At 40.9% G+C, this 11,950-nt stretch overlaps 1 protein-coding gene across 1 annotated transcript in view; it reads left to right on the forward strand.

The window, feature by feature from the left end:
- Window positions 1–1,956: 1,956 nt before the first annotated feature.
- The window catches only part of LOC146595364 (serotransferrin-2-like), a 13,547-nt gene continuing 3,553 nt past the window's right edge, over window positions 1,957–11,950 (forward strand). Inside the window, exons 1-13 of the mRNA XM_085305788.1 lie at window positions 1,957–2,087; window positions 3,479–3,642; window positions 4,792–4,891; window positions 5,736–5,912; window positions 6,382–6,544; window positions 6,641–6,705; window positions 7,356–7,513; window positions 8,594–8,780; window positions 8,951–9,099; window positions 9,314–9,404; window positions 9,724–9,792; window positions 10,054–10,236; window positions 11,144–11,300. Of these exons, the coding sequence (XP_085161914.1) occupies window positions 2,036–2,087; window positions 3,479–3,642; window positions 4,792–4,891; window positions 5,736–5,912; window positions 6,382–6,544; window positions 6,641–6,705; window positions 7,356–7,513; window positions 8,594–8,780; window positions 8,951–9,099; window positions 9,314–9,404; window positions 9,724–9,792; window positions 10,054–10,236; window positions 11,144–11,300 (1,715 nt within the window). The 5' untranslated portion in view covers window positions 1,957–2,035. The remainder of the gene's footprint in view (window positions 2,088–3,478; window positions 3,643–4,791; window positions 4,892–5,735; window positions 5,913–6,381; window positions 6,545–6,640; window positions 6,706–7,355; window positions 7,514–8,593; window positions 8,781–8,950; window positions 9,100–9,313; window positions 9,405–9,723; window positions 9,793–10,053; window positions 10,237–11,143; window positions 11,301–11,950) is intronic.

Here is an 11,950-nt window from a genome sequence, read left to right on the forward strand (position 1 = left end):
GCTGGGCCTGCCCGCGGGTCCTTTACCCGTTCGCCCGCAGCCCGGAGGGTTTTGTAAAGGCGCTTTGGGTCGCACCCTCGTAGAAGCCTCATTACTGCAAGCGGCTAATTGTCCTTTTCTGACGGTGGCGCAGGGTGGACCAGGAGGGAGAGAATCCCAAAGTRCCGCTGCAGTGTGTGCAGCTCCTCAGGGCTGCAGGGCCTTGGCCTCTCCCCTGCCCTGTACCGCTGCTTTACGTCTGCGATTAATGTTTGTTTTCCTGACAGAAACTCCGTGAAGTCTGTCAGAACTTCATGTCACCTGCTCCCCCCACACACATCACCGGGGACAAATTGCAGCCTAATATCGGTTTAAATAGCCAAAGCTTACTCCTTGAATCGCCGATACCTTAGGTGTATACCTGAAAGCCTTTTATTCTTAAATAGTTGAGTTTCAAACAGAGATCCAGACTTAGCCCCCAGATAACAACAGCAGCACTGGCCGCGCGGCCTGCGCTCGGGTGGTGGTGCTGGGCGGCTCGGGGAGCGCGGCCGCGGAGACGCRGGCGCTGACCCTGCTGCGAGCCCGCCGCAAGCCTCGCCACGACCTTGCGTGTCTGCCGGCGCCCCGCAGGAAGGGCCGGCCGGCGAGTTTCCCCAGGGGTGACTCGGGAGTGATTCAGAGGTTAAGATGTAGTTAAATGAAGTGCACCTCCTTATAGTGTATTTTAATTAGCATTAACTTCACTGATCAGTGATCCGGCCTGACCTAATCTTTCTTAGTGGAATTCTAAGTAAATAYGTGGACATTAACTATTTTTGACTCACTTCTAGCATATTGTATCAAAACGCTGTATCGACTGCAGCCACTAAGGAAAAAAAAGTAATTCTCAAACAGTGTTGAACTCAGCTAGAGCTGTGCAGGTGAGCCAAGTCGAAGGGTGGGATAATGCCACGGATGTTCTCTTAGCAAATGAGAAAACAGAGATCTTAGGACTTGGGAAAGTTTACTAGGGAAATCCAGCCAGGAGTAAAAAATGTATCTCATTTTRTGTCCAGACTAGCGGGAAAGATAACAGCAAAGATAAGAAAAGGAGTCCATGTAAATGGATGCAAAAGAAACAAGTGTGGAACAAGGACTGTGAATGATTTGGGAAGAGTGTGTAAGGCAACAGTAGAAATTTGGGAAAAGTATTGGCAAAAATACCTGAAGCAGAGAAAGTACTAAGTAAATCCGTATGATGGAGAAGGAAAACCTAATTATGAAATAGACCTTCTTTCTCCAGGATGCCAGGAGTAGTCAATTCTTTCCTGAATAGGAAAGAAGATAAAGGCGTATTAGCAAACTTTACACATCACCAGATCAACTCTCTATGCATACTTCTGCTAAAATATCTTGTTGTTGTTGTTGTTGTTGTTCTGTGTGCTATAGAATTAATGATGTTAATCATGAGTGGTTTAGAGCAATTAAGAGGTAATATTCTAGGCTAAGTGTTAGGAAACATGAAAATAAACCAGTTTGGATGAGACTGTTGTGCCATAATGGAATGAAGAGCATCAAGAAAATTAACAAAGTCACTGTTCTGTTCTGGATTCCTAGGGAGGCATAAGATTACTTTTTTTTTTTTTTTTTTTTTTTTTTTTTTTTTTTTTTTTTTTTTTTTTTTTTTTTTTTTTTTTTCATGGTAGATAAACCATTATCAGGGACTGTGTGGTGGGAAAGTTAAGTGCAATAATAGATGATGCTGTACATTGAAGATTATCCAGATAAAACCTAGCTTCAGTCAGATGTGCATTCATAACAGAACAGACAATGTACTGGTGTTTTTCATCTGTATGCAGGAACAGAACACTGCCTTTCTCTGTTGCATGCAAAGATACACCATCCTCTGACAGATTCTTTGTTTTTTGTTTTCTTTTAATCTTGATTTATCCTTACTGATGCCTAACCCCTTTTTGTTGTCTTCCAGAAGTTCTGGTCATCGCTGTGGAATTCCTGGTATGAGAAGGCAGGACGTCAGGGTAGAGAGTGGATCCTTGCTGTAACTGCTGTAATCATGAAGATAGCGATCATAATTGACCTAATCATCTTCACTTTGCTGTCTTCAGGTAAGGCTGATACAGGGAGGGAAAGAGAAAGGTGACCCGTGGATGGGTTACCGGGGTACAAACTCTAATATATGCTTTGGTTTTGTTTGCTTCTATGCAAAGTAGTTGCTGCTAGGACAGTGCCTGTGATTCCCATTTGCCTGTATTTTTTTTTCTATTTGATCATCGGCAGACAGTGACCTTGTTAGTCTTGAAGCAGATTAATACAAAAGTTCCTTCACAATTCAGTGAGGGCTTGTTTCCCCTAAGTAGCTGAGAACTCCATACTCTTTAGTGCTGACAAAATGAATATGTTTATTTTAAGCTGTTCGCCTCTAAAGTCACAATGGGTTCTTTTAAGAATCTCTCTGAATTAAGGTAAAAACAAGTGGAGTTCTACTGCCTGACATTGTGCTTGAAATAAGAACTTTAACATTTTAATATTAAACTTATTTATTCCAGGAAAACTTTAACATTAAAAGATACTTTTCTGTCTTTCATGGAGGGTGTTATCAGGAAAGATAAACCTCTATGTTGACAGAAGACCAGGAAGTTACTTTCTGTTGCTGAGGAAATTTATTCCTGGTTTTAAACCATGTACTAAGCCCGAATTACTAAATTGCCRTCTTAATTTCAAATTGTCCCAGATCCTAACCTTCTAGATTGAGGGATTTGGTTCATTCTGTCATATAAGTAGTATATAATTGTGAATTTCTTCTGACTTCAATTTTTCACACTTCTATGAGCAAGAGAAATATTGTGATTGGTATGGATAGCATATGAATGGTGTGAAAGCACCAGAGGAAACAGTAGAGCAAAGGTTAAAGCAATGGCCTGTACTGATAACCTGACAGCAATAAAACTGGTAAACCCTGAGGAATGTATTGTTTACATCATGAACAAAAGGTCTGTGCTCTGACAAAGCCACATCACAGATGGCTTGTCAGCATAAAGCCTGCAGTCTGATAACAGGAAGATGATAACAAGGTTACTCCACACTATAGCTGCCATTCCTCTTTCTTTTATCCCAACAGGAAGACACACTGTAGCCATAAAGATGCCTTTGCCTCTGTTTCCTCATTTTGGGTAGCAACCTTGCCTTAGAATCATAGAAGATGTGAAAGGCTTATCTAAAAATTAGTTTATTATTGCCAGTCAAGAGGAAACAAAGGGACATAGTAAAGACTCAACAGCAAATATTCCATATCCTCCACGTTGCACAGAAGTGATCCTGAATAGACTGCTTGGGCATGTCTTGATGCCTATATGTAGATACATGAGTGTGAGGGAGCAGAAACAACTTACTTATGAAGTTGAATAAAATTAAATAAAACAACTTTCCCTTTCCGTGAGGTCTTTAATTGAGTTTTGCTTCACTAAGTTCTACAAATCTTGACATTTTGATCCTACAGGGAAGAAGTTCCGATGGTGCACCCTATCTGACCTAGAACAGAGGAAGTGTGCTGAACTGTCCAAAGCTCTTACTGCTGTGCTGCCCCTTGCTACCATCAATTCCTTTACAAGGATTTCTTGTATCAGAGCTCACAACACATATGACTGCATTGATAAAATCAGGGTGAGTCTGCCRAGTTATTCAAAACTTATTTTGAGTCCAGACTCTCGTTTGTAGGAGAAGAGCCTTGTAAAYGGAATCCACAGGAGAATGAAATGCCACTGAAATGATGGTATCTCACCTGTGACAAAGTGCGTGGTAGTCTGAGAGACAAGAATTCAAATCAGCCGTAAGATTTCCTGTTGTAGATGTGCTATTTTACTCCAGCTAATGTCCTTACATTCTCCAGGAAGTAAGTAGAGTGCTGCTTGGAAGTAAATGAACAAAACTAGACTAATAAATGAAAACCTTCTTAGAGCATTGTGCTTCCTTTTGGGTTTCAGTCCTACTCCAAATGTAATTAATGCTTTCTCTTCCTTTTCTTCCATGCTGTTTTTAACACCTTGTCAATCTTTCCTGAAGTAGAAGACAAAACTTTTTTTTTTCCCCATTTTTTAAGTAAAAATACTTAATTTGGGTAAAATTAGACATTGGGGACTTGTAGGTGGAAGCTCTATATCAGTTCTGAAAAGGCATCTTCATAATGCTACATGCTTTGAAAAAATCTGTGTGGTGAAAAAGAAGACAAGTGTTTGCTGTCRAATAGTTCCACTACTATTCTTAAAWCTTTACTGGGATAAAGAATTTCAGTTTCCATACTCATTCAGTACCAGTTACCTTCAATGAATCCAGATATGACCTAGAAAACAAAACAAAGAAAACCTTTCTTTTTGGTTCAGGAAATAATTTAGTTCATGTTTTCATTCAGTCTTGTGATCCTTGTTATTAGACTTCAGTTCCATTATCTGTATGAGTATGGAAAGATTACAGCCAGGACAAATTTGAGAAGGGTTTAGTTTTGGTGTGTGTGTGGAGGGGAAGGCTGTCTTTTTTCTTCATTGGTGTCAGAAATGTATCTTGGGAATGGAAAGATCAAAGAAAAGATGGGAAGGTGTTACTGGGAAAGACCAGGTATTTTGCACAGGTAACTCATGCTTCATTGCTGACATGTCGCTGTGGCTCAATAGCAAGGATTCTATTACAAATAAAGCAGATACTTGTAAAAGTCACTGGTTACTACTTCTCAGACAGAACCTCTGATCTTGAAGTTGCTCTGATTGATTGTTTCCTTGTAACCACACTGGTTCTGGGGGTTTTACTGTCGTTTTTAAGGTGAATAAAGCAGATGCTGCCTCCTTGGATGCTGGAGATGTTTACTCTGCTGTAAAGCTATATGGCTTGACAGCAGTGGCAAAGGAGATTTATGAGAAAGGTAGGTTCATAAAGCAGAAGAATAAGTTACACTTCTGATGTGGCAAATGAATTGATACGTAGTGATTTTTTTTTCAGCTTTGTCAGTTCTCACTATGTGCCCTTTCTGAGAGTAACTAAATGCTTTCTAGTGGTTCTTTACAAGATTACTTTCTGTTATGAGTTAATTCTCTCCTCCTCACCCTAAAGAGACAAGAAAATATAAAGTAACATCTTGTTATGTTAGGATTCCTCTTCATTCCTTGTGGAGCTGAGCTGTCTGTACAATGAGTGACTTATAAGGCAAGAATAAGTAAGTAAAGTCTGAACCAAAATCAAACATATGATAGAAATTACTTGAGGGACATGACTCTGAGACAGAAGCTGAATTAGGAGGTGGGCATAGAAGACACCAATAGGATGATAGTAGGAGAACAGAAGTGARTTTTGTTTTAGTTGAAGAAACATGAAATCAGAGTGGAATTGATATGTTTCAGGCTAGTAAATATACTCTGAGGATAAGACACAGGAAGTCTTTTCATTATGATACCTAAAACCCTGTGTTCAAAATTCCCGAGGAACAATTCTGCACTGGTTTTGAATGGATAAAGCTTGATGGTTTTGTAAGCCTTTTCCACCAAATTTTTATATTTTTTGCTTTGCACATTGCTTGCATTGCTCAATTTGTCAAGATGCTACATAGCCAGGACATAATGAATTTCCTTTCTATGAATTCCAATATTTCATATGCCTGAGAATTTTTTTTCTATAGCTATGTTCGAAGAGGTACTTGAACTCCTGTGCACAAGTGAAAGTTGCATAATTTGCATTTAGTTATTTCTGTTATATATTTTGTCCTATTACAGGAAATTGTGTGTTTGCTGTGGCCGTTGCCAGACGAGGAACTTTGAATATCCAGAGATTAAGAGGTGTGCGCAGCTGCCACAATGGAGCCAGGTGGACATCAGGCTGGAATGTTCCACTTGGCTTTCTCCTGGCTAGAAATGAACTTTCTTGGGATGAGGCACAACCTCTGAGCCAAGGTGGGTRATAAGAGCCATAGGTCTGTGTCTCTGCCCTCAGCGAAACTGAGTGAAGTGAATGCAGATGCAGCAAGGACTGAGATATCTGGAAATTGAAGGGCTTTGTGGATGAGATATCCTTTTGGAGTGTCTTTGATATTGGCTCTTAGCTCTCTTCAGGACTTTTCCAGTGATCTCTCAGAGCAGCATTGTTACCAAAAGCAAAAGGAAATCTGTGTTCTGTGTGCAACAGGGAACAAAGATGTGTAACATCTAGCCAACCAAAAGATGATTTTAACCTAAGCAGAATTTGACCTATCTTTTTCCAGAGAGTGTTTCAAGTTTGACATTTAGGCTACATTGCTGAAGATTAATTATTTTTTTAAAGCRGCATAAAGATTAATTATACACAATAAGTTTAGCCCCTTTTCTTTCTTCTTCTTCTTTTCTCCCCCCCCCCATTTGACCATTTTCCCCCTTATGTCTGTAGTAATCAGTGAGTATTTCAATGCAAGTTGCATCCCTGGGGTTGGTGTTACTGCTCCTCRACTCTGTGTCCTTTGCCAAGGACAAAAATCCTATGTCAGAGACAAGAACCACTTCTGTGAGGCTAGCAGCAATGAACCCTTCTTTGACTCTGAAGGAGCCTTCAGGTGAGCTCTGTGCCACTTGYACTGAATAAGAAAAAGAACTGGTGAGAGGGAAAATCCAGGTAATGTGCTAATAGGATGGCATTTGTCTTGCTGCAGGTGCTTGAAGAATGGAGTGGCAGATGTTGCCTTTTTAGACCATTTAACAATAATGAATGCTGCAGGTAATCCTAAAAACTTGGACTCATTTTAGCCTTTGGCAGTGCACTTTCCTGCATTGGAATTTAAGGGATGTCCGAGGAAAATTCAGTCCCTGCAAGCAGTTCAGTGGTATTTCTCATCTCTGTACGCAAATCAGAAGGAAACAGAAAAGGAAAGAGTAGTTAAAAAGTGATTGCTCATAGGAGATTCTTATGACTGTAGCCAGACATTTTCATGCAGGTGATTCCTTTAGCCTGAAGCCTCTGAACCAGCTGTCAATGTTTGTATTGCCTGACTGTTAGGATTCMTTTTAAAATTCAGTGTATATGCTTCTAGAATGGACAGTTCTCATATTCATATTCTTTTTAACCCAGCCAAGCTTTGTATCAATATTTTTGAAGGTAGTTGTCAGTGGTAGATGCAGGTGAGTGTTTCTAAACAAACATATTTACATGAGTATAGCCTAACAAGTATTTAGGAGTAACAGCAGCTGTGATCCCTCTGTTTGGTAAGAGAAAACATTTCAGAGATCTTTCCAAGTGTGCTTGGCACACTATGCTGCTTGTATACACCTTGAGGAAGCTCCTCTGAAAAACATTTTACTCCTATTTCTGTGAACTGCTGCCAAGTTGTGTCTTACTTCATAGATTTCATGAGTGTCCTGTTGTTTTAGAGACAGAACAAGAGGAATATGAACTCTTATGTCCTGATGGGACCACAGCTGAGCTAAGTGAMTATAGCACATGTAACTTGGGTCAGGGGCCTGGCCGTGCCGTCATYACCCGCCACAACTTTCAGAAGATCACCAACAAATTTCTTACTATGATCCAAGTGAGTAGGTATTATAATYGTGTATCGCTAGATTTGATCTTTTCTTCTGGCTATAGATGGAATTCACCACACAGTTTGCCTTTTCTCTTAAGGAGTCTGTAGTTACTGTGGACAAAGCACAAAAAACTGATTGTTTTGGGGAAGGATCTTGCACTGGCTTCTGGAGGAAAGTTTTAGTTTTCTYTCCAGTGTTCTTCTGTAGAAAGTGGGGAATATATAAGGAAAGAAAAGGAAGATGCCATAATACCAAACAGGAAAATGGCTAATGACATTCACCCCACCCTGGAACTTCGATGAATTTTTACATAGCTGAAGAAGACTTTTACCTTCAGGAGTCACCTTTGTTTCTCTGTCTCTCTCAACTTATAAATAACATCTGTTACTATGACATCCAGGAATGTATTTGGAGCTGAACATGAAACACATAACAGTTAAAGAATTTAGAAAGCCATTCTGTCTTTAAAATAGTCCAACAGTCAGTGAATAATACAAACCAGTAAGCACATCTTATGCTGTCATGTGGACTCTGGCAGACAGCAAGAGTAAAAAATCTCTTCTTTACTGAGGGATTTTCAGATGCCTTTGTCAGCCCACTTAGTAACACACATCCTAACTGCTCCTCCCGTATGTAGCAGTGTTCCCCTTTCACTTCTTGGTGCATTCTTCTCTTCTGATACAGTCAGCCGGGCAGAGCTACTTTGCATTTTACCACCATAAAGCACAAGATATCTTGCACCCGTTTCCTGCACTGATCTCCATCACAAAAGTTTCCCACTTAGCCACACTCCCTCATTTGCCCTCCCAGGGCATGAGACATTGAGCACAACCCAATAAACTGCAATTGCTGAGATGGGGAAGACAAAGCAACTGTTCCTCAAAAAATGAGTCTCTGGTCATGTAATTAGGATTTGGACTCTCCGCTTACTTTAGTATCTGCAGGCTTTGTCCTAATGTGATGGATGTTAGAACCCTGAGTGCTTTGTTATAAACCACTTGTACAGAGGGCTGGGATGATGAGGCTGCCTGTCACAGAAAGGATGTGCAGATCTGTTGCAATTTAAAGCATTGTTCTTCTCCTAGCACCTCTTTGGGCGAAAAGGAAAGGAAAGAGCCAGGTTTGAACTCTTCACTTCAGCACCCTATGGGGGAAAGAACCTGCTGTTCCAGGATGCCACCCAGCATCTGCAGCTTCTTGAGGAGCAGCTAGAGATTGCCTATGTCCTTGGTCTGGATTATGTAGCTCTCCTTAAAGGACTAGGCCATGAAGGTGAGAAGCCTTCCTGAGGACCATAGCTAAGGAAAGGAAAGAAAAAGTTATTTCTCCATGTTATCCCTCCCTGCTAGACCCAAGTGAATAAAGACAAACATGCCCTTAATGAAGAACAGATAGGTGCATGGATGAACATAATCTCATTATGCTCCTTACCTCCGATGCAGGGAGCTCTTTGGACAACAGTGTTGTGCGCTGGTGCTGCATCAGCAATGCTGAGCTTCGCAAATGTGAGGACTGGGCACTGAGCGTCAAATCTGACCCATTGGTTTGTGTCCAGGCAACCTCCATGACACACTGCATTGAAATGATCAAGGTAGGAGGCTCCCTGTGGTCAGACTACCTGGTAAGGCTGGGCTTGCATCTGTCCTTGTCTGAGCTGGACAAAAGGAAAAACAACTTATATACTAAGCACTTTAATGGGAATGAGAGGGAATTTGTGCAGAGAATTCCGTGTCAGTGGGGAAATAACTGGTTTCAACAGCTCCTGTAAATCCTGTTTGTGTTATTTTCTATAATGCTGTTGGCAGAGTAGTGAGGCTGATGCGGTTACCCTGGATGCAACACATGTCTACATTGCAGGGAAGTGTGGACTGGTGCCTGTAGCTGCAGAATGTTATGGTAAGTTCTCATGTGTCCTTAGGAAGAAGGGAGGGAATCAAGAAAACACTATAAAATATGGATGTAATGCCATAGTATACGATGTTTAGTGACTGAAGGGGTGTGGGAATTGCCACCCAGCTACTCTTGCCAGCTCTTCCACTAACTGGCTCTAGCACTTGGCCTGGTTGTTATTATATCTCCTTTGATAAAGGGAGCTAAAAATGCTGATGTGGCTCAAGAGAAGGACAGCAAAATTATTAAGGTTTCTAATGGGATGCTGTGTAATACGAAAGACAGCCGTTGTTGCAAGATCCTTAAAGTTGTCTCGCCTCTCCAGGGGAGAGATGTACCCCAGCTGCTGCAAGCACAGAGGAAATGCGGAAACTAATTCGTCTTAGACATGAAGGTAAAGGGAGATTTTTGAGAAGAAAAAGGCTTACATGTATTTGCATGTTGGTCTGGGAAAGTAGTTGCTGTATGTTCAATAGGAAGTTTACATAAAATGCAGGGCTGCTGGAACAACAGCTTTGTGGCTGAGCAAAGAATGCAGATCCTCTACCATAACTGAAGATATCATGATGGAGGATGAGGGAGGGAAAAGGGAGGCTGTGCTTGCCCAGGATACTTCATTGCCTTGGTGTAACTGGTTATTGTCATTGTTTCACAGCACTGTCACCTGTCTATGCTGTAGCACTAGCTAAGAAGAATGCCAAACAGATTAACATCCACAACCTTGGGGGAAGGCGGTCCTGCCACAGCCATCTGTATAGTCCTGGAGGATGGTTACTTCTTTCCAGATACACAGTGGGAGCTCTGGAGAATGATACTAAGAAGTGTGACATTGACTCTGGTAAAGACTGCTTTGTGTTATCTGTCAACTAGACCATTGAAATCTGAAGCCCATGATTTGGGAGTAAAATGGAGATGAGGTCATGAGGGCAGAGAAGAACTTCAGTCTTTCATGTCAGTGAAAATATTTGTCTTYGCTCTGCTCTGTTCTTGAATTAAACTCTTGCTTCAGTAGCAATTTCCCGTAGACCACATGTGATGTTCCTTAGCATGTAGATACACAACAAATAATAGAGGTATCAGTGTCTTTGTGCGTAGTGGAATGATAGCAACAGGAACAAGTAGCCTGCTCCCTCTCCCTCCCTGTGYTTTGATTAAATAATAACTAGCTCAAACAGGTCTGTGTTATGGATGTATAAATGATGGATTGGGTTTATCTCATAATAATTTAGTAGTATCAAATACAGTCACAATAGAAACGCTTTGTCTCCTTGTGCTTTTAATCCATAACCTTACTCCTTGATCCTGTTGTCTTGTGCTCTACTTTGAATACCAGTGGGGGTGCTCAAAACCTGCAGGACGATAGTATCCCATCTCTGTCCCTCAAGTTACAGGAAAAAAGTGCTATCTTCCATGTTGCTAATTAACACTTCCATGAGTTAAGATATGAATAGAGATGTTGCCACCTACTGTATGGTCTAGTTAAAATCCCTTCCCCACTGCTTATCTGGCTTTCCTGAAGTACTTAGTTGTATTATTTTGTTTTTTTTCCCTCACCCAAGAAAGAAATTACTAATTTGTCCAGAAAGTGATGATTGCAGTCTCAGAGGGTACAAGCTCAGCTGTTGAAGCATGTGATTCTTCACACTATTTAGGCCTTTTCTCACTAACTCTTAGAATGAAATCCCCTTCCTGTCTTTTTGCCAGGAATACCTTGCCATAATCTTACCTCGGTTTTCTCTGCTCAGCTTATCAGAACTACTTTTGGAAAGGCTGCATGCCAGGAGCAGATGGGAACCTGTGCAAGGTGTGCATTGGAGACAGCGAGGTGGAAGGGGGTAGAGTATCTAGCAGATGTGCTGCCAATCACAACGAGCATTACTATGGCAATGTGGGAGCACTCAGGTAAGCCTTTTTGTCTGAGTCAGAAATGCAGCTTAAGAGCAATAGCCAGAATTGGCTTCTTATTTTGCTGATTATTTTATCTGGAGGATTTTTAAGCTGGTGGCTCTATTAATTTTTGCTAGTATGTATTTTGTTTTAGTTACAGTTGCTATGAGATGTGTTGCTGATTGGTAATTTAATGCAGTCATAAAACCATTTCCAGACAAAGATAATGCTTCCAAACATACTAGGCTTGGAGTATTGGTGCTAGGCCATCTCAGAGAAGGAATGAAAACTGCTCAGAAGGTCAGAGAGAAGAGGTGATGTGGTAAGAAGCTGTGCAGTGTAGAGGAGGTGATTAGATTGATTGGAGATATTTAGAAGAAAAAGTGTGAAATAGTTGGACACAGGGGCTGAGAAGAATTTTAAAGGTGAAAGCACTCTCAGAATATCTGTAATGCATTTAATTAAATGAATTCAGAGGCACAGGTGGGGCTGCACAGATACTATGCCAGAACTTTGCTTTGGGAGCTGCTTTAAGGGATAAAAGAGACTGTCTTGTCTCTGTACCCAGTCAGATAGGTTATATTGCCAGTAAGAAGGCATATAGTTATTTGTAAACAAAATGTAACTTCAGACAAAGGAGATACTACCAGATACTTTTTTTTTTT

This window comes from Rhea americana, unplaced genomic scaffold (genome assembly GCF_003343005.1).
Source record: "Rhea americana isolate MKP2758 unplaced genomic scaffold, rheAme1 scaffold_227, whole genome shotgun sequence".
Taxonomy (NCBI): domain Eukaryota; kingdom Metazoa; phylum Chordata; class Aves; order Rheiformes; family Rheidae; genus Rhea; species Rhea americana.